Here is a 24,000-nt window from a genome sequence, read left to right on the forward strand (position 1 = left end):
TGTTGTCTATTCTGGTAAAAGGAGAGGTCAAAAAGCGACTTCTACCTCTTTCCTTTTGGCTTAAAAGCATCATCCGATTGGCTTATGAGACTGCCGGACGGCAGCCTCCTGAAAGAATCACAGCTCACTCCACTAGGGCTGTGGCTTCCACATGGGCCTTCAAGAACGAGGCTTCTGTTGACCAGATATGTAAGGCAGCGACTTGGTCTTCACTGCACACTTTTGCCAAATTTTACAAATTTGATACATTTGCTTCTTCGGAGGCTATTTTTGGGAGAAAGGTTTTGCAAGCTGTGGTGCCTTCCGTTTAGGTAACCTGATTTGCTCCCTCCCTTCATCCGTGTCCTAAAGCTTTGGTATTGGTTCCCACAAGTAAGGATGACGCCGTGGACCGGACACACCAAGTTGGAGAAAACAGAATTTATGCTTACCTGATAAATTACTTTCTCCAACGGTGTGTCCGGTCCACGGCCCGCCCTGGTTTTTTAATCAGGTCTGATGAATTATTTTCTCTAACTACAGTCACCACGGTACCATATGGTTTCTCCTATATATATTTCCTCCTGTCCGTCGGTCGAATGACTGGGGTGGGCGGAGCCTAGGAGGGACTATATGGCCAGCTTTGCTGGGACTCTTTGCCATTTCCTGTTGGGGAAGAGAATATCCCACAAGTAAGGATGACGCCGTGGACCGGACACACCGTTGGAGAAAGTAATTTATCAGGTAAGCATAAATTCTGTTTTTGATTTGGGAACCTAGGATTATGTATGTTGAGGGTAGGAACAGGCAGCAGGATAGGGGGGTACTTATTTAAACGTCACTCAGATATACGCGGTGGACCGCATCTCCTGCCTCTTCCGCTCCCGTCCAGCCTGTCTGGATGGGTCATTTCACACTTCCTTTTCCTTTTCTTACGAGTCATATCCCATGCTCCCCGTGGCAGGGGACGAGTCTCCAGGATAGATAATTGAGGTATGCGTGGGTTTCTTGTGGGCTGGCCTCCCCCCCCTACTCTAGAAGGAGATTACATGACTTGAAATAAATGTCATGGTAATGCAATGCTTGTTTGGATTTTATAAACGCTGTTCTTAGATAGGACAGATTTGTAAAAATGTGAATTTGTTGGTAATAATGAACCATAAGTTTTTGTCATGTATGCATTTCTTTATAAATGGAAAATTCAATAAAAAAAAAATCACAAAATAAATAAATAAAATAAAATCTAGTTTACTTCTATTATCAAAATTCTTTGTACTCTTTTTGATCCTTTGCTGAAGAACAATTTGAAAGTAAACGCGATTGCTTAAGCGCAATTCAAGTTAACTTGCGACAGCTTAGTGCGACCTCAGAGCTCTGGTTAACTGTTTCGTGAGACAAGAAAGTGTCACAAAACACTTTAAAGATACATTAGTTACACTACTAATAATACCACCTAATTAAAATTATTTAAAAAAAAATATTGTACAAAAAAGTTATAAGGACTTAATTGAGATTTAAGCAACAAAAGGCAGGTAAAGGGTTTTAAACTTTGTCAGGGTTATGCATCAATAAGTACTGTATGTAAAGCAAACCCCCCGTGATATAATAGACAGGATTACACTTCATCCAACTCATGTGACCAAACGGGACTTATAGTAAAGTATTATGCTAAGCAGACTAAAAGCTGTGTCGTCTCATGGTACTTATCTGAAAGTGATACGGACTAAAATATATGAAAGTAAAAATTGGAATACAAATTATATTAATTGATGAAAAAAGAAAAAAACAAACACACACACGTCTAGATATTAACAGTATAAGTTCAACATAGAAGGTAGTTAGAAGGGTAAGTCTATGCATGCTCAGTTATAGGTGGGAATTGGCAGATTACCATTGTAAAGTATATGCTTTATTCATGGATCATCTATAATAAATAAAACCCACTAAAGTAATGATTCTGGATGTTTAGATATGGACCATACATGTCTCCAATTTCTAAGTATAACTAATGGTGTGACCTAAAAATAAACCTGGAATAGGCTAAGTGAAAATAAGGATAAACAGAGGCAAAGCAAATTATAATTATTTCCCTGTGTCCTAAATACCACTGCGCTGTATAAAATCTGTGCAGTGCTTGTAAGCCGATGTAAAAAGGCGTATGGTCGCATCAGGGGAAAGCATGAGCTCAACGTGGTCCAGCTTCTGAAAACATGCGTTACAAAGGGCACCAATATATTCATATTGTGTAGAATTTAAGCGTGATAAAGCGGCACACAGGATTACAATGTTATCGATAGCTCTCCATTATTATGACAGACATAAACATTCAGTAACTCACCCTGCCGTAAAGTACAAGCAACTTAGGAAAGAACTGCATATATAACTTAGCCAACCCCTATACGGATTATGAGCAAGCGGAGCTCATGAGAGCTTGGCATGTTTGTGAATAAAAATGTATGATGTGTAAGCCTAACTTGGTAACATAAGAAGTGACTCAATTGTCTTGTAGGGCCGGTTACTGTAATGCACCAACATGTCTGGGGAAAGCCACCACTCACTATGGAAAGGTAGCAACCAATCACGCAGATGAGAGTCAAAAAAGCTGTTCATGCTAGTGGGCTACCAATCAGTCGAGTGCAGTCTCTTTAACAATAAAGAGTAAGTACATGCAGGGTCTAAAATAATACTAGGCAGAGGGATCTGATATACCTGCATTCTATACTAAGAGCAGTGGTGAACTGGAAAAAAATATATATTATTTGAATCAAAAGGGTGGAAAGCAGTATGCATGTTGTAGTTCAACCAACTCCGGTAGATAGACGAACCTCCCTGTGCCTAGAGTTCCCTTTGTATAGCACAAGAATAAAGAACACTTTCCTCAAATTGCCCCATGGTGATTTCCATCAGTCTCCAAGATTCTGTTATCAACAATACTACAAGCGTTTTGCACACCAACACCGAGGAGGTCGAGTCAAGCCCAGACATTTCTTCAATCAGCAGCTGTACGTTATGCTCTGATTCTGAGCTGCCAAAATCATTCTCCTCTGCGCAACATTCAAGCAAAGCCTCTGTGGCCGGAGAATGCAAAGAAAAGGCCCTCAGCAACATCTCCAAGTTGGAGCGATATGATTGTTTTGTGAGCAAGCGCTCCAGGTTCCCCCGTACAGCACCAAGGAGGTGTCGGTCCGTCGAACCCGTCTGCAGACAAAAGGTGATCTTCCAAAGCTGCGGATCTGCTATCTGAGACTTCACATGCTGAGATAGGTATCCGCGAGTGTTCAATGTCCAGAAGTTGCGATTCTAGAGCAGGGTACTTGTGTCGCAAATTAGTTTGAGCCGCTTCAGGGAAGCAATATCGTTCCCTGTCCTGCACCATTTTTATTAGATTCTCACAGCTACTGAGTAGATAATCCAGTTTGGGTGCGAATATTGCTAGTAGCTTTATAGCGATATCCTTTTCTGGATCCATTGCCTCATGGGCGGCAAAGGTAGACACAGTCTGATATATAATTCCAATACATAAAATGTCTTCCGGGGTAGAAGTGATCTGATTCCTTCTATCTACTAAGGTTTCCCGGACACTTACTTGTCAAGGGAGAGGTAGATGGCATTAAATAGAGGCTGCAAATTGACTTTTAAAAGAGGGTTTCTTCAGAGCACAAGAGTTCTGCAGCCATCTTGTGGTGCCGCCAACGGGAAGTCATAAAATCATATTTATGCAATATGCATATTTAATAAAGATTTCAACTATTTATTTACTGGAGATATTTGACATTCCAATGTTCTTCACATAGGAGATTATGTTCTTTGTATTTATAAATAGATATTCCTATATATAATTGTGTGTGTGTGTGTGTATATATATATATATATATATATATATATATATATATATATATATATATATATATATATATATATATATATATATATATATATATAGTGTGTGTATATATATATATATATATATATATATATATATATATATATATATATAGTGTGTATGTGTATATATATATATATATTATGTGTGTGTGTACTAAAATACACCTTTTTTTATATATGTGTGTGTATTTATGAATAAATGGAACATATTCTGCTATGTGAAGACCATTCTAATGTAAAAATATTCGTATGTTCATGTCGGGCTAGCACACTTCAAAATATGCGATTGGGTTTATCCGCAAGTAGGGTGTTTTTGTTCCACTTTTTTGCTCTATTGACTACTATGGGGGAATAAGTTATCACCCGCACGATATTCTGAGTTCATCGTTTTACACTCGGTGAAAACAGTTTACTTTCAACTTGTAATACAAGCTCTACCCGATGTGTGTAAAAAGCTTACTTCTAGCGCAGTTAACGATACACATGTAATCTGGCTCTTATTGTGATGGTAAATCCTAGCTTTTGTGAAACGCTAGGCTTTACCAGTGGAACAAATAAAGAGGACTTTCAGTCATGAAGTATAAAATAATTCATGCTGAAAGTTCCTTTATTTGTTTGAAGCGTTCACTGCACTGAGCTTCTCAGGCAGCCGACGACAGAATGTTATTTTGCTGTGTGATGACATTTCCACCTCTTAGCTAACAGCCATGCGGGCCAGCTGGCGCCAAGCCGGATAGCCTGCACAGCTATTTTCTAAGTGGTGGAAACGACACCTTACGGCAAAATAACATTCTGCTGAGGGCTACTTGAGGTGCTCAGTGTGGTGAACTCTTCAGACAAATAAAGGAACTTTCAGCATGAAGTATTTTATACTTCATGACTGAAAGTCCCCTTTTATTTGTTCCACTGGTAAAGCCTAGCGTTTCACAAACGCTAGGATTTACCATTATTTTAATAGGTATAATAATATATAGCTGTGTTTGACCCTTAAACCCTTGCGCCATATGGACGTAGGTACCATATCACACAGTACATTGCCCAGCATACTGTGTTGATGTAGTACCTATGTCCAGCACTGTGGTGCATGCTGCGGTCCCAGATTGCAGCTGGGGGCAGAAGGCATCTGCCTTTAAATAGTATGGGGGTACTGATTGTTACTATCTGTGTCAGTTTCTGTAACGATCATTGTTGCCGAGTGGGAGTGGTACAAGTGAAGGAGAGGGGGCAGGTGGATCAGGCCCAGCAAGGTGGGAGGAGGTGTTCCCTACACTACAGCAATATAAAGCAGGGGAGAGGGAGGGATGGGGCCCTACAGTATGAAACTATATGGGCTGGAGGGGTAACCTACACAACAGAAAAAAAAGTGATTGTGGAGGGGTGAGGCTGAGGCGCCTCCCCTACACTATAGGAAAAAAAAATCTAAAATATATCAATAAAAATAAGTATGATTAGTTACTGGCAGGCTAGCTGCCAGTAACAAAGATGGTATGGAGTAGTCGGAGGGGGGAAGGGTTAGAGAGCCGTTGGGGGGGGAGTAGTACAGAAATTAAAAAATAATAATAAAATCTATACATTGCATACTGGCAGACTGCCTAAAAAAGATGGTGGTGTCCAGTGATGGGAGGGGGGGGGGGAGAGCTGTTTGGGAGGGATCAGGGAGTGGGAGGTGTCAGGCGGAAGGGGAATTTCTACACTACAGAAAAAAGGAACCTTACAAGCTAACTGCTAATTGCAGTGTGGTTCACAGCTGCAATTAGCAGCCTTCTAATAGCCAAAAAACAATGTCAAAGCCATGTATGTCTGCTATTTCTTAACAAAGGGGATCCCAAAGAAGTTTTACAACCATTTGTCTTATGACTGCAGTAGTTGCGTGTTAGCTTTTTAGCAAACTTTGGGTTTCTTGCTGAAAATAATGTGTTTTGTTTATATGATCGCATTTGGTGGCCAAATAGTGGCATCAAATATACCAAAATGGGCCTAGATCAATACATTGGGTTGTCTTCTTTAAAACATATATATAGTTTTCAAAGATAGAAATAAAGCCATGGTTTTTTATTTATTTGTTTAAATGGAGTGATGGCAAAATGCTAAAAATTCTCTGGTATTTTGAGTGTTTTTCGCTGAAATTCCTGTTAGCGAAGGGGTTAATGCATTTAACCGCTAATAAAAATAATTATTTTAAATTCACACCTCTATTGCTTCCTCTATATATTCAGAGTTCTGCTGCTTGTTCACTTGTGCAGCATTTGGTACAGATAATGTCACTCTCATACAGAACAATTTCTCCAAATTGCATGTAAATTTTATTTATAGAGGTGACATCACCCTCATTCCTGACCAGCTGCTGTAAAGATGTGTGAGGTGAGCAATGGGACTACAGGGATTGTAAAATCTAGAAAATATTGAAACATGCTGTCTAAACTGCAATATCTCTTTGCTGAGGTTCACTCAGGAGCATTCACATCTTGAGCACTGAGTGTATTTTGAAAATTGTTAATTTATATATATATATATATATATATATATATATATATATATATATATATATATATATATATATATATATATATATACACACAATAGGTATATATAGATCTATATATAGTTATTTATTTACTAAAGGGGCATTGTAGTGCAAAAATGACATGCTTTAATTTGTTAGCATAATTTTTGCACTTCTAATAATCAAACTGTATGGGTTTAACCACTGCAATGTGGTTAAACAGAGGGATAAAATAATGCTCAGGAGCTCCTGAGCTCCTGATTGGCTGACTGTATGTGTCCTGCCCAAGAGTAGACCAGCAATTCTCTGCAGCTTCTTAGTTGGACTTGTATGAGGATAATTTGACACTGGTATTCCAATCAATCAATTTTAAAAAAAAAAGCATTTTGCCAAAGGATTTCTTTTTACTTTTTATATTGAAAACACATATTTCTTTCATGTAATTGGCAAGAGTCCATGAGCTAGTGACATATGGGATATACAATCCTACCAGGAGGGGCAAAGCTTCCCAAAATGCCTATAAATACACCCCTCACCACACCCACAATTCAGTTTTACAAACTTTGTCTCCTATGGAGGTGGTGAAGTAAGTTTATTCTTGATTTTTATGATTTCTTCTATGATAAGCGCTTCTAAGCATTCTGAAGCCCAATTCCTCTCAGAGTACAGGTAGCCCTCAGTTTACGCCGGGGTTAGGTTCCAGAAGGAATGGTTGTAAATTGAAACCCAGTTTATAATGTAAGTCAATGGTAAGTGAGGGAGATAGGTTCCAGGCCCTTCTCAAAATTGTCATAAGTAACACCTAATACATTATTTCTTTCATGTAATTAGCAAGAGTCCATGAGCTAGTGACGTATGGGATATACATTCCTACCAGGAGGGGCAAAGTTTCCCAAACCTCAAAATGCCTATAAATACACCCCTCACCACACCCACAAATCAGTTTTACAAACTTTGCCTCCTATGGAGGTGGTGAAGTAAGTTTGTGCTAGATTCTACGTTGATATGCGCTCCGCAGCAGGTTGGAGCCCGGTTTTCCTCTCAGCGTGCAGTGAATGTCAGAGGGATGTGAGGAGAGTATTGCCTATTTGAATTCAATGATCTCCTTCTACGGGGTCTATTTCATAGGTTCTCTGTTATCGGTCGTAGAGATTCATCTCTTACCTCCCTTTTCAGATCGACGATATACTCTTATATATACCATTACCTCTACTGATTCTCGTTTCAGTACTGGTTTGGCTTTCTACTACATGTAGATGAGTGTCCTGGGGTAAGTAAGTCTTATTTTCTGTGACACTCTAAGCTATGGTTGGGCACTTTTATATAAAGTTCTAAATATATGTATTCAAACATTTATTTGCCTTGACTCGGGATGTTCAACGTTCCTTATTTCAGACAGTCAGTTTCATATTTGGGATAATGCATATGAATAAATCAATTTTTTTCTTACCTTAAAATTTGACTTTTTTTCCTGTGGGCTGTTAGGCTCGCGGGGGCTGAAAATGCTTCATTTTATTGCGTCATTCTTGGCGCTGACTTTTTTGGCGCAAAATTTTTTTTCCCCCTGTTTCCGGCGTCATACGTGTCGCCGGAAGTTGCGTCATTTTTGACGTTTTTTGCGCCAAAAGTGTCAGCGTTCCAGATGTGGCGTCATTTTTGGCGCCAAAAGCATTTAGGCGCCAAATAATGTGGGCGTCTTTTTTGGCGCTAAAAAATATGGGCGTCACTTTTGTCTCCACATTATTTAAAGTCTCATTATTTATTGCTTCTGGTTGCTAGAAGCTTGTTCACTGGCATTTTTTCCCATTCCTGAAACTGTCATTTAAGGAATTTGATCAATTTTGCTTTATATGTTGTTTTTTCTATTACATATTGCAAGATGTCCCAGATTGACACTGAGTCAGAAGATACTTCTGGAAAAACGCTGCCTGGTGCTGGATCTACCAAAGTTAAGTGTATCTTCTGTAAACTTGTGGTATCTGTTCCTCCAGCTGTTGTTTGTAATGAATGTCATGACAAACTTGTTAATGCAGATAATATTTCCTTTAGTAATGTTACATTACCTGTTGCTGTTCCGTCAGCATCTAATACTCAGAGTGTTCCTGTTAACATAAGAGATTTTGTTTCTAAATCCATTAAGAAGGCTATGTCTGTTATTCCTCCTTCTAGTAAACGTAAAAGGTCTTTTAAAACTTCTCATTTTTCAGATGAATTTTTAAATGAACATCATCATTCTGATTCTGATAATGGTTCCTCTGGTTCAGAGGATTCTGTCTCAGAGGTTGATGCTGATAAATCTTCATATTTATTCAAAATGGAATTTATTCGTTCTTTACTTAAAGAAGTCTTAATTGCATTAGAAATAGAGGATTCTGGTCCTCTTGATACTAAATCTAAACGTTTAAATAAGGTTTTTAAATCTCCTGTAGTTATTCCAGAAGTTTTTCCTGTCCCTGATGCTATTTCTGAAGTAATCGCCAGGGAATGGAATAATTTCGGTAATTCATTTACTCCTTCTAAACGTTTTAAGCAATTATATCCTGTGCCATCTGACAGATTAGAATTTTGGAACAAAATCCCTAAAGTTGATAGGGCTGTCTCTACTCTTGCTAAACGTACTACTATTCCTACGGCAGATAGTACTTCCTTTAAGGATCCTTTAGATAGGAAGATTGAATCCTTTCTAAGAAAAGCTTACTTATGTTCAGGTAATCTTCTTAGACCTGCTATATCTTTAGCGGATGTTGCTGCAGCTTCAACTTTTTGGTTAGAAGCTTTAGCGCAACAAGTAACAGATCATAATTCTCATAGCATTGTTAAAATTCTTCAACATGCTAATAACTTTATTTGTGATGCCATCTTTGATATCATTAGAGTTGATGTCAGGTATATGTCTCTAGCTATTTTAGCTAGAAGAGCTTTATGGCTTAAAACTTGGAATGCTGATATGTCTTCTAAGTCAACTTTGCTTTCCCTTTCTTTCCAGGGTAATAAATTATTTGGTTCTCAGTTGGATTCTATTATCTCAACTGTTACTGGAGGGAAAGGAAAATTTAGGTCTAATAATCGTTTTCGTTCCTTTCGTCACAATAAGGAACAAAAGCCTGATCCTTCACCCACAGGAGCGGTATCAGTTTGGAAACCATCTCCAGTCTGGAATAAATCCAAGCCTTTTAGAAAACCAAAGCCAGCTCCTAAGTCCACATGAAGGTGCGGCCCTCATTCCAGCCCAGCTGGTAGGGGGCAGATTACGATTTTTCAAAGAAATTTGGATCAATTCAATTCACAATCTTTGGATTCAAAACATTGTTTCAGAAGGGTACAGAATTGGCTTCAAGATCAGGCCTCCTGCAAAGAGATTTTTTCTTTCCCGTGTCCCAGTAAATCCAGCGAAGGCTCAAGCATTTCTGAAATGTGTTTCAGATCTAGAGTTGGCTGGAGTAATTATGCCAGTTCCAGTTCTGGAACAGGGGCTGGGGTTTTATTCAAATCTTTTCATTGTACCAAAGAAGGAGAATTCCTTCAGACCAGTTCTGGATCTAAAAATATTGAATCGTTATATAAGGATACCAACATTCAAAATGGTAACTATAAGGACTATCCTGCCTTTTGTTCAGCAAGGGCATTATATGTCCACAATAGATGCATATCTGCATATTCCGATTCATCCAGATCACTTTCAGTTTCTGAGATTCTCTTTCCTAGACAAGCATTGCCAGTTTGTGGCTCTGCCGTTTGGCCTAGCAACAGCTCCAAGAATTTTTACAAAGGTTCTCGGTGCCCTTCTGTCTGTAATCAGAGAACAGGGTATTGTGGTATTTCCTTATTTGGACTATATCTTGGTACTTGCTCAGTCTTCACATTTAGCAGAATCTCATACGAATCGACTTGTATCGTTTCTTCAAGAACATGGTTGGAGGATCAATTTACCAAAGAGTTTGTTGATTCCTCAGACAAGGGTAACCTTTTTAGGTTTCCAGATAGATTCAGCGTCCATGACTCTGTCTTTGACAGACAAGAGACGTCTAAAATTGATCTCAGCTTGTCGAAACCTTCAATCACAATCATTTCCTTCGGTAGCCTTATGCATGGAAATTCTAGGTCATATGACTGCTGCATCGGACGCGATCCCCTTTGCTCGTTTTCACATGCGACCTCTTCAGCTCTGTATGCTGAACCAGTGGTGCAGGGATTACACAAAGATATCTCAATTAATATATTTAAAACCGATTGTACGACACTCTCTGACGTGGTGGACAGTTCACCATCGTTTAGTTCAGGGGGCTTCTTTTGTTCTTCCGACCTGGACTGTATTTTCAACAGATGCAAGTCTTACAGGTTGGGGAGCTGTGTGGGGGTCTCTGACGGCACAAGGGGTTTGGGAATCTCAGGAGGTGAGATTACCGATCAATATTTTGGAACTCCGTGCAATTTTCAGAGCTCTTCAGTCTTGGCCTCTTCTAAAGAGAGAATCGTTCATTTGTTTTCAGACAGACAATGTCACATCTGTGGCATACATCAATCATCAAGGAGGGACTCACAGTCCTCTAGCTATGAAAGAAGTATCTCGAGTTCTGGTTTGGGCGGAATCCAGCTCCTGTCTAGTTTCTGCGGTCCATATCCCAGACATAGACAATTGGGAAGCGGATTATCTCAGTCGCCAAACGTTGCATCCGGGCGAATGGTCTCTTCACCCAGAGGTATTTCTTCAGATTGTTCAAATGTGGGGACTTCCAGAAATAGATCTGATGGCCTCTCATCTAAACAAGAAACTTCCCAGGTATCTGTCCAGATCCAGGGATCCTCAAGCGGAAGCAGTGGATGCATTGTCACTTCCTTGGAAGTATCGTCCTGCCTATATCTTTCCGCCTCTAGTTCTTCTTCCAAGAGTGATCTCCAAGATTCTGAAGGAATGCTCGTTTGTTCTGCTGGTAGCTCCAGCATGGCCTCACAGGTTTTGGTATGCAGATCTTGTCCGGATGGCTTCTTGCCAACCGTGGACTCTTCCGTTAAGACCAGACCTTCTGTCGCAAGGTCCTTTTTTCCATCAGGATCTCAAATCCTTAAATTTTTAAGGTATGGAGATTGAACGCTTGATTCTTGGTCAAAGAGGTTTCTCTGACTCTGTGATTAATACTATGTTACAGGCTTGTAAATCTGTATCTAGGGAGATATATTATAGAGTCTGGAAGACTTATATTTCTTGGTGTCTTTCTCATCATTTTTCCTGGTATTCTTTTAGAATTCCGAGAATTTTACAGTTTCTTCAGGATGGTTTGGATAAAGGTTTGTCTGCAAGTTCCTTGAAAGGACAAATCTCTGCTCTTTCTGTTCTTTTTCACAGAAAGATTGCTAATCTTCCTGATATTCATTGTTTTGTACAAGCTTTGGTTCGTATAAAACCTGTTAAGTCAATTTCTCCTCCTTGGAGTTTAAATTTGGTTCTGAGGGCTCTTCAAGCTCCTCCGTTTGAACCTATGCATTCATTGGACATTAAATTACTTTCTTGGAAAGTTTTGTTCCTTTTGGCCATCTCTTCTGCCAGAAGAGTTTCTGAATTATCTGCTCTTTCTTGAGAATCTCCTTTTCTGATTTTTCACCAGGATAAGGCGGTGTTGCAAACTTCTTTTGAATTTTTACCTAAGGTTGTGAATTCCAACAACATTAGTAGAGAAATTGTGGTTCCTTCATTATGTCCTAATCCTAAGAACTCTAAGGAGAAATCATTGCATTCTTTGGATGTAGTTAGAGCTTTGAAATATTATGTTGAAGCTACTAAGACTTTCCGAAAGACTTCTAGTCTATTTGTTATCTTTTCCGGTTCCAGGAAAGGTCAGAAGGTCTCTGCCATTTCTTTGGCATCTTGGTTGAAATCTTTAATTCATCATGCTTATGTCGATTCGGGTAAAACTCCGCCTCAGAGGATTACAGCTCATTCTACTAGGTCAGTTTCTACTTCCTGGGCATTTAGGAATGAAGCTTCGGTTGATCAGATTTGCAAAGCAGCAACTTGGTCTTCTTTGCATACTTTTACTAAATTCTACCATTTTGATGTGTTTTCTTCTTCTGAAGCTGTTTTTGGTAGAAAAGTACTTCAGGCAGCTGTTTCAGTTTGAATCTTCTGCTTATATTTTCAGTTTTTTTTCCATTATAAAATTTAAATTATTTTGGGTGTGGATTATTTTTCAGCGGAATTGGCTGTCTTTATTTTATCCCTCCCTCTCTAGTGACTCTTGCGTGGAAAGATCCACATCTTGGGTAGTCATTATCCCATACGTCACTAGCTCATGGACTCTTGCTAATTACATGAAAGAAAACATAATGTATGTAAGAACTTACCTGATAAATTCATTTCTTTCATATTAGCAAGAGTCCATGAGGCCCACCCTTTTTTGTGGTGGTTATGATTTTTTTGTATAAAGCACAATTATTCCAATTCCTTATTTTTTATGCTTTCGCACTTTTTTCTTATCACCCCACTTCTTGGCTATTCGTTAAACTGATTTGTGGGTGTAGTGAGGGGTGTATTTGTAGGCATTTTGAGGTTTGGGAAACTTTGCCCCTCCTGGTAGGAATGTATATCCCATACGTCACTAGCTCATGGACTCTTGCTAATATGAAAGAAATGAATTTATCAGGTAAGTTCTTACATAAATTATGTTTTTTTGAGTCACCAACTCCTTCTGAGCATGTGCAAGAACTCAGACTATACGTATATGCATTTGTGATTGGCTGATTGCTATCACATGGTACAGGGGGAGTGGAAATATACATAACTTTGAAATGTGTTAAAAAAGAATCTACTACTTATTTGAAATTCAGAGTAAATGCTATTGTATTGTCTTGTTATCTTGCATCTGTTGATTATGCAAATCTGCTGTGTTTACTGGTCCTTTAATCATAAAAGACAAATGTTGTATTTCATATCCCGTTAAATTTAAGCTGCTGCCCTGAAGATGCCCCCCCCCCCCCATAGCAAATAGCCGACTAATGGAATTTCATTAGCAAACAAATTCCGTATAATAAATTCCTTAATAAATATGTGACAAATGGTTAGTACCATTTTGTTTTTATTGGTGCACGTCTAGTGCTGTACACTTATCCCGTCTTATGGTCCCTCTGATCATTAGATTGTGTTACATGGTCCATCCATGCATTGTTTTGACTTGAATATCTGTTAATACTTCCCAGAAAATGCCTCACAGGAAAACACTTAACATTATGTACCCCTCACTATATTTACCACAGGTGGGGGCAATTTTGTGAAATAGTTAAAAGGGCCATTACAGTGATATAATTAAATGCTCTAATTTGTTAGAGCATGTCATTTTATCACTAGGGAAGCTACAACTCTATGCGTTTAACCTCCTTGCATGGTTTAAACACATAGTTAAAGTTTTGTTATGGAGCTGCAGAACTAGAGGTAGTTGCACAGCTGTAACTACCGCTTCTGGTTGGATCAGTGGCAGTTTCTGCGCTGGAACAACAGTGATCTGTGGGCCTCAAGCTGTACTTTATGTATTTTACCCCCTAAAAAGGGCAGCTTCCCTAGAGATAAAATGACATGTGCTCTAATTAGATCAAATTAGAGCACATAAGTTTATCACTTGAATGGTTCTTTAAGAAGTTTATGGTTAAATAGTTAGGCCACAAGCCCTATCCAACACTACACAGCTAGGGAGTAAACTGTAGTTTGGCAACTTATTTAAATACAAATATATTTATAGAATCCAGCAAAGTGAGTCCCTAAAAATGTGCTTAAATGTGCAGAAGTTTTTGTCGTTTCCTGGGTGATCTGGTGATAAAGGTCAGGGTGGCTGAAGTATAAATGGGATAAAGATGTTCTTAGCTTTAGTTTTTGCTCTTTTTGTTGTATTGAAGATTTTGTTTCTCCCGCAGCCAATTGGCACACTGGCCGTTCAGCTATCCCATCACACTGGAGCCACCGTGATAGCTACAGCACACAATGAACAAGATAAACAGTACCTAGAAAATCTCAGGCCAACTGTAGGTGAGTTCTGTTCATATTTTAAATATTGGAGCAAAAATGTTAATTCTTAAATATGCTAGGAAGTGAAACCGCTGCATCTACGAAAAGCTATTTTCTTTCATGTAATTAGCAAGAGTCCATGAGCTAGTGACTTATGGGATATACATTCCTACCAGGAGGGGCAAAGTTTCTAAAACCTTAAAATGCCTATAAATACACCCCTCACCACACCCACAATTCAGTTTTACAAACTTTGCATCCCGTGGAGGTGGTGAAGTAAGTTTGTGCTAGATTCTACGTTGATATGCGCTTCGCAGCAGGCTGAAGCCCGGTTTTCCTCTCAGCGTGCAGTGAATGTCAGAGGGATGTGAAGAGAGTATTGCCTATTTGAATTTAATGGTCTCCTTCTACGGGATCTATTTCATAGGTTCTCTGTTATCGGTCGTAGAGATTCATCTCTTACCTCCCTTTTCAGATCGACGATATACTCTTATATATACCATTACCTCTACTGATTCTCGTTTCAGTACTGGTTTGGCTATCTACTATATGTAGATGAGTGTCCTGGGGTAAGTAAGTCTTATTTTTATTTATGACACTCAAAGCTATGGTGGGCACTTTATATGTAAAGTTCTAAATATATGTCTTTAAACTTATATTTGCCATGATTCAGGATATTCAGTATTCCTTCATTCAGACTGTCAGTTTCATTTTTTGTGGAAAATGCATATGAATTAAATATTTAAATGTTACTTTTTTATTACAGGGACAGTCGATTTAAATAACTGAAATGCATTTTAAGCATTGCATCATGTAGGTGCATAGAGTTCTTTGCATCTTTGTCTAATATAATACAGTATCTCAGGTTAGTTTTGAACCTCTTTTTAAAAGGACACTCAAGTCAAAATAAACTTATGTTTCAGATAGAGCAGCAGTTTTAAGACACTTTCTAATTCACTTCCAATATCAAATTTTGCACAGTCTTTTTATATTCACACTTTCTGGGGAAGAAGATCCTACTGAGCATGTGCACAACTCTCACAGGGTATACGTATACTAGTCTGTGATTGGCTGATGTCTGTCACATGATTCAGGGGCCGGAAAATGTGAGAAAAAATCAATTTGTCACAAAACAAGCTACTGCTTAATTGAAATTCAGAGTAGGTATTAAAGTATTGTCTTTTTATTATGCACTTATTAATTATGCAAGTGTACAGCATTGAGTGGGGTTTTAAAGGGACAGTGTACTGTAAAATTAGTTTCTCCTTAATGTGTTTCCAATTACTTGTTTTACCACATGCAGAATTTAATATGTATGGAAAATTGTTGGCTTAGTTATATTTTTGTATATGAAATAGCTGTCTGCTAAATGAAACCACTGATCTTGTAGGCAGAGAAAAGCTTGTGTTATCTGTCTAATTATTTACACGAAGCCTTCCTTATCCTCTTTATTACTGTTTACTCAAAGGCCAGAGAGAATAATGGAAAATAAACATTGTATTACCTCACTATCTCCCCCCCCCCCCAAACACACACACTGGCAGCATTATTTTTATGTGTTTTGTTTTTATAACCAGAACTAAACATTTTCAGTATAGGTGGGATAAAATAGCTTTTTAAAATGAGAAAATAAAGGTGAAATAGTTATTTGTAAACCATTTATTACACTTCAGTGGGTAAAATTGATTATTTGGAACACATTTTAAGGGGGGCTGAAAATATTAGAGTACTGCCAATCAGCTGCCAAACTGCCCATCCCATAACATTAAACATTCTGCTTTGTCCCACGCTCCTTAGAGAAACCAAAAAATACATTCTGTAACCTGCAAATGCTGCAGATAAAATAGCTGGTTTAAGCAATTTAGAGCATTTTGACAACTTATGTTACAGATTTTACATTTTGCCATCTTTTGTAAACATGGGCCAAAACGCAATTTTGTACAAAAATAATAGATGTTTAATATCCTCATAAAGCATTACATGCTCCCGTACATAAACTGACAATCACAAGCATACAGCCCTGTGGCTTTTGAATAAAATAAAAATCTATCTGTGTATGTATATTTCTTTGGTTTAAAGGGACATTAAACACTGAGGGCCTGATTACGAGGGGATCGCTATTTAGCTCCATCGCTATTTTCTCTAGAGTGCTAATTGTTCGTTTTTGTGCACGTCAAGTTGCGCTTGTATTATGAGCTGAAAGCAAAAAGTTATCACTCTCGCGCTACAGTGATGCGCTAAAAACTCCACTTGCACGCAAACCTGATCCTATATTCTCATGTGCGCTAACCCAACACGAAAATAAGAATATTTCACATTCCATGTTCTTCACATAGCAGAATATGTTCTGTTCATAAATACATACTTCTACATATATCTGATGGTATTTTGGTACAATATATATTTATACTTTTATATATATATATATATATATATATATATATATGTAACCCTCAGTTTACGCCGGGGTTAGGTTCCAGAAGGAATGGTTGTAAATCGAAACCATTGTAAATTGAAACCCAGTTTATAATGTAAGTCAATGGGAAGTGAGGGAGTTAGGTTCCAGGCCCCTCTCAAAATTGTCATAAGTAACACCTAATACATTATTTTTAAAGCATTGAAATGAAGACTTTAAATGCTAAACAGCATTATCACCCTAATAAAATAATCACACAACACAGACTTCACTTGCATTTTTCTGCAAACAGTTTTTTCTATGCATTCCAATCTGGACTAATTTATAGACAGGAAGATCTTGTTCCTTTGAAATCTGCTCGATAGCTCATGTCTGGTTAAACTGATTAATTTTAGCTTGCTTGGCTTTGCTGCAACACAAGCGGACAGCTCCACCTACTGGCTATTTTAATCAATGCACTGCTTCTCAAGGCTTTTCAATAAGTCACATGACTGGAAAAAAAGGTTGTTATTCTGAAACAGTGTAAATTGAACCGTTGTAAACCGAGGGCCACCTGTGTGTGTGTGTGTGTATGTATGTATATATATATATATATATATATATATATATATATATATATATATATATATATATATATATATATATATATATATATATATATATATATATATATATATATATTTATTTATAGGAATATCTATTTAGAAATACAAACAACATATTCTGCTATGTGCAGAACACTGGAATGTCAAATATTTACATTAACTACACAGTATAACAGTGGTCCCACCCCTTGCTCTCTCTCTCCCCCTCTCTTTTGCGCTCTCTCCCCCTCTCTTTTGCGTTCTCTCCCCCTCTATTTTGTGTTCTCTCACCCTCTCTTGTGTGCTCTCTCCCCCTCTCTTTTGTGCTCTCTCCCCCTCTTTTGTGCTCTCTCCCCCCTCTTTTGTGCTCTCTCCCCCTCTTTTGTGCTCTCTACCCCTCTCTTTTGTGCTCTCTCCCCCTCTCTTTTGTGCTCTCTCCCCCTCTCTTTTGTGCTCTCTCCCCCTCTCTTTTGTGCTCTCTCCCCCTCTCTTTTGTGCTCTCTCCCCCTCTCTTTTGTGCTCTCTCCCCCTCTCTTTTGTGCTCTCTCCCCCTCTCTTTTGTGCTCTCTCCCCCTCTCTTTTGTGCTCTCTCCCCCTCTTTTTTGCGCTCTCTCCCCCCTCTCTTTTGCGCTCTCTCCCCCCTCTCTTTTGCGCTCTCTCCCCCCTCTCTTTTGCGCTCTCTCCCCCCCTCTCTTTTGCGCTCTCTCCCCCCTCTCTTCGGCAGTCTCTCCCCCTCTCTTTTGCGCTCGCTCTCTCCCCCTCTCTTTTGCGCTCGCTCTTTCCCCCTCTCTTTTGCGCTCGCTCTCTCCCCCTCTCTTTTGCGCTCTCTCTCTCCCTCTTTCTTTTGCGCTCTCTCTCTCCCTCTTTCTTTTGCGCTCTCTCTCTCCCCCTCTCTTTTGCGCTCTCTCTCTCTCCCCCTCTCTTTTGCGCGCTCTCTCCCCCTTTCTTTTGCGCTCTCTCTCTCCCCCTCTCTTTTGCGCTCTCTCTCTCTCCCCCTCTCTTTTGCGCTCTCTCTCTCTCTCCCCCTCTCTTTTGCGCTCTCTCTCTCCCCCTCTCTTTTGCGCGCTCTCTCTCTCTCTCTCCCCCCTCTCTTTTGCGCTCTCTCTCCCCCTCTCTTTTGCGCTCTCTCTCCCCCTCTCTTTTGCGCTCTCTCTCCCCCCTCTCTTTTGCGCTCTCTCTCCCCCTCTCTTTTGCGCTCTCTCTCCCCTCTCCTCTGCGCTCTCTCTCCCCTCTCTTTTGCGCTCTCTCTCCCCCCTATCTTTCGCTCCGTCTCTCTCCCCTCTCTTTTGCTCTCTATCCATCCCTCTCTCTCCATTCCTCTCTTTTGCTCTCTCTCTTCCCCTCTATTTTGCTCTCTCTCTCTTCCCCTCTCTTTTGCTCTCTCCCCTCTCTTCTTTTGCTCTCTCCCCCCTCTCTTTTGCTCTCTCTCCCCCCCTCTCTTTTGCTCTCTCTCTTCTCCTCTCTTTTGCTCTCTCTCTTCCCCTCTCTTTTGCTCTCTCTCTTTCCCCCCTCTTATTTTCTCTCTCCCCCCTCTCTTCTGCTCTTCCCCTCTCTTCTGCTCTTCCCCCTCTCTTCTGCTCTTCCCCCTCTCTTCTGCTCTTCCCCCTCTCTTCTGCTCTTCCCCCTCTCTTTTGCTCTTTCCTATCTCTTTTTTTTATCTCCCCCTCTTTCTATTTCTCTGCCCTCTCTCTCGCACCCGTCACGCCCCCGGCCATGCCCGGCCACGCTCACTTTCGCCCCCACCGCCGCAAACAGCATGTCAGGAAAGGCCAGGTGTGTTTGTCCCTGTGCTGTCTCTACTGCGCATGACAGCTTCATACAAACACACTTGGCCTTTTATATTATAGGATGAATATTGCATAAATATGCTTTAACATGTTTTCATCTACTTAAAGGGACACTGAACCCAAATTTGTTAATTTGTAATTCAGAAATAGCATGCAATTGTAAGCAACTTTCTAATTTACTCCTATTATCAATTTTTCTTCGTTCTCTTGCTATCATTATTTGAAAAAGAAGGCATCTAAGCTTTTTTTTGGTTTCAGTACTCTGGACAGCACTTTTTTATTGGTGGATGAATTTATCCACCAATCAGAAAGGACAACCCAGGTTGTTCACCAAAAATGGGCCGGCATCTAAACTTTACATTCTTGCATTTCAAATAAAGATACCAAGAGAATGAAGAAAATTTGATAATAGGAGTAAATTAGAAAGTTGCATAAAATTTCATGCTCAATCTGAATCACGAAATTAAATTTTTGGGCACAGTGTCCCTTTAACTGCAAAGGGCTCCATTAGGCTCTTAAACTGTGCTTCCCAAAATGTTATTTTCATGATTTAACATACAATTTTAAAAACGTTCCAGTTTACTTCCGTTATCAAATGTGTTTCATTCTCTTGGTATCATTTGTTGAAGGAGCAGCAATGCACTACTGTTTTGTAACTGAACACATGGGTGTGCCAGTGACAATCGGGATATATATATATATATATATATATATATATATGCAGCCACCAATCGGCAGCTAGAACAAAGGTTCTTTGCTGAAAGGTTATTCTAGGTAAGCTCAGAAGCAGCAAAGGATAACATGAGAAGGAAGAAAATTAAAAAATAGATGTAAATTGGAAAGCTCGCAGTAGCAATTAGCGCTTATAAAAATTAACCAGAGATCAGATATCTGGTTAATTTTATAAATGTCCCTCAAAATACAGTATAGTGTATTTAATAAGAAATAATTGTATCTTTATTTTTTAATAAAATAACTGCACTAGGCAGTATTTTGGAGGTAAAGTTGATGGGAGTTGGGTGTTGGGGAAAAAAACGGCACTGAAAAGTGCCTTTACATTGTGGTCTATGGGAACTGTGTGTTCCCAGTAAATATATATGTATATGCTTAAATACATATATATTTGTGTTAATATGTGCATATATGTATATAGTGATATACATATATATTTGTGTTAATGTGTGCATATATGTATATAGTCATATACATATATATTTGTGTTAATGTGTGCATATATGTATATAGTCATATACATATATATTTGTGTTAATGTGTGCATATATGTATATAGTCATATACATATATATTTGTGTTAATGTGTGCATATATGTATATAGTCATATACATATATATTTGTGTTAATGTGTGCATATATGTTTATAGTCATATACATATATATTTGTGTTAATATGTGCATATATGTGTATAGTCATATACATATATATTTGTGTTAATATGTGCATATATGTGTATAGTCATATACATATATATTTGTGTTAATATGTGTACAGTGGCGTCGCTACAGGGGGGCAAGGGGGGGGCATATGCCCCCCTAGAAAATGTCTTGCCCCCCCACCATCCGTGCTGCAGTATAGCTGATTTTTTTTTTTTTTTAAATGTTTTAATTACGATATGGCCCTCCACCAAGTGGTCATCACGTGACCACAATTGCACCCAATACCGGCACAGTCAGTCAGTGCAATTGTTGGTGCACGTGACTACATGTGCTGACTAGTAAACTGGCCTGACTCAGTGCGGGCAGCAAGGCATGCGGGCGGGGGCGGGGAACAACGGTCTCGAGAACTTGAAGCCTGGAGTCTTGTCACTATGCTGTGGCAAAGTGTGTCTGAGGACGCCAGTGATCTAGGTCTAGTCCAGGACTCAGGAGGTGGGTAAATCTGAAACAGACTGTGTATTTACGATTAGGAAGCACAATAACATTATGTGAAGTGATTCAAGTGAATAAGTAAAAATATATCTGCATAACATTTGCGGTACATTAATATTAAATCCGGTATTAGCAATGTGATTGTATTACAACCACTCATCACATTGCTAATACCGGATTTAATAATAACTTATCTTTCTATGCAGATTGTCACTAATATAATCATTGTAATTTTCTGACTCCTGCTGCCCCCTCCCTTCATTGATAACTAAGAGAAGTCACTCAGGATGGAATGGTTTTGTAGGCTATGGGGGCGCGTGTCCGAGCCTGCACCATAGATAAAAAAACATGTACATCAAACGGCCTCAGTGTCAAGAGCGGTACATGCAGGGTCCTGTAAGAGGATACAGGCTATGACCCATCTGTGTAGTGTGTGTGTGAATATGTGTATGTTGTGTAGTGTGTGTATGAATGTGTGTGCATACATGTATGTGATGTAGTGTGTGAATGTGTGTGTATATGCTGTGTAGTGTGTGAATGTGTAATGTGTGTATATGTGTATGCTGTGTAGTGTGTGAATGTGTGTGTGTATATGTGTATGCTGTATAGTGTGTGTATATGTGTATGCTGTATAGTGTGTGAATGTGTATGCTGTATAGTGTGTGAATGTGTATGCTGTGTAGTGTGTACATATGTGTATGCTGTGTAGTGTGTGTGTGTGAATGTGTGTGTGTATATGTGTATATGTGTATGCTGTGTAGTATGTGTATGTATGTATATATGTGTATGCTGTGTGAATGTGTGTGTATTTATTTATTTTCTAGTACATACTTTCACATTTAACAAAAATATCCTAAATTACACAAATTCCATCATGTATAACCTACAGTAGAGAATATATTTTTTTTCACTGTTTAAATAAAGTTTTACACTGACTACTAATTAAAGGGACAGGAAACCCCAACATTTTCTTTCATAATTCAGAGCAAGGGATGTGATTTAAAAAAAACTTTCTAACTAATGTTATCTAATTTTCTTTGTATCCTTTGTTGAAAGTCATACCTAGGTAGGCTCAGGAATATTAATGCACTACTGGGAGATAGGTGCTTATTGGTTTTTATTAAGATTTTTTGTGGCTGTAGCCTGGGGTTTAAAGGGCTCCACTAAATGTGAGCAATTGATCTTCCAGTCCTCAGTATTACCCAACTGTCATATACACACACACATAAACACTGGCATATACACTAGAATTGACACCTTTTCTTCAAGCCAAACCAGAACACTAACGGCAATCATAAAAAAAACTGAATAAAAAGGCTAAATCTGGATCACAACTTCATCATAAACCTGGACACATAATTCAAAACCCAAACTGTCCGGGTCAATCCTGGACAGGTGGCAACTCTTATATATACACACACACATAAAGACTGACATATACACACATACATAAAGACTGACATATACACACACATACACACATAAACACTGACATATACACACACACACATACACTGACATATACACACACATACACACATCTACAAAAAAATTGCAGCGTGGCACTAGTTTTCAGATTTGGCTTGAAGAAAAGGTGGCAACCCTACACGAGGCAGCCGCCTAATTATTAGTGCCCCCCCCCCCCCCCAGTTTTGACTGTTCTATCTTATGTGCCCCCCTTATATTTTGTTCCTAGAGTCGAGTTGTGTTAATATGTGCATATATGTGTATAGTCAACTGTCATATACATATATATTTGTGTTAATATGTGCATATATGTGTATAGTCATATACATATATATTTGTGTTAATATGTGCATGTATGTGTATAGTCATATAATATATATTTGTGTTAATATGTGCATGTATGTGTATAGTCATATACATATATATTTGTGTTAATATGTGCATGTATGTGTATAGTCATATACATATATATTTGTTAATATGTGCATATATGTGTATAGTCATATACATATATATTTGTGTTAATATGTGCATGTATGTGTATAGTCATATACATATATATTTGTGTTAATATGTGCATGTATGTGTATAGTCATATACATATATATTTGTGTTAATATGTGTATATATGTGTATAGTCATATGCATATATATTTGTGTTAATATGTGCATGTATGTGTATAGTCATATACATATATATTTGTGTTAATATGTGCATGTATGTGTATAGTCATATATATATATATATTTGTGTTAATATGTGCATGTATGTGTATAGTCTTATAATATATATTTGTGTTAATATGTGCATATATGTGTATAGTCATATACATATATATTTGTGTTAATATGTGCATGTATGTGTATAGTCATATAATATATATTTGTGTTAATATGTGCATATATGTGTATAGTCATATAATATATATTTGTGTTAATATGTGCATATATGTGTATAGTTATATAATATATATTTGTGTTAATATGTGCATATATGTGTATAGTCATATAATATATATTTGTGTTAATATGTGCATATATGTGTATAGTTATATAATATATATTTGTGTTAAAATGTGCATGTATGTGTATAGTCATATAATATATATTTGTGTTAATATGTGCATGTATGTGTATAGGATATGTGAAGAAAGAGTGGGGCGTATATTAAACCTATCTCAAAACACTGTAGGTTAATTTTCGATAATGACCAAAGTCAATGTATGGCGTAAAACACAGAAAGACAAACCTCCGTATCGTGTGTGACCACAGTCCCGGTAAGTGCAAATTTATAACACTTGGTATAAAATAAGTGAAATGGATTCCTCACCTCTCTTCGTGACCAAACCAGGCTGGCCCCTTGTATTTTGGATCGATGCGGTTGCTTCAGGTGGAACCTTACGGTTGGGAGGTTGTCACTATTCCACAAATGTGTGACCCCTCCAATGCTTCCGTAGCCAAACCGTCCACAGGTTCAACACCACTAGACAAAAAACGCGCG

The 24,000-nt window shown here is 38.4% G+C and overlaps 1 protein-coding gene across 1 annotated transcript in view; it reads left to right on the forward strand.

The window, feature by feature from the left end:
• CRYZL1 (crystallin zeta like 1) overlaps positions 1-24,000 on the forward strand; it is a 248,371-nt gene that overhangs the window by 173,961 nt on the left and 50,410 nt on the right. Inside the window, exon 8 of the mRNA XM_053705957.1 lies at positions 14,267-14,378. Coding sequence (XP_053561932.1) covers positions 14,267-14,378 — 112 coding nt within the window. The remainder of the gene's footprint in view (positions 1-14,266; positions 14,379-24,000) is intronic.

The sequence above is a fragment of the Bombina bombina genome, chromosome 3 (genome assembly GCF_027579735.1).
Source record: "Bombina bombina isolate aBomBom1 chromosome 3, aBomBom1.pri, whole genome shotgun sequence".
NCBI classification, from domain to species: domain Eukaryota; kingdom Metazoa; phylum Chordata; class Amphibia; order Anura; family Bombinatoridae; genus Bombina; species Bombina bombina.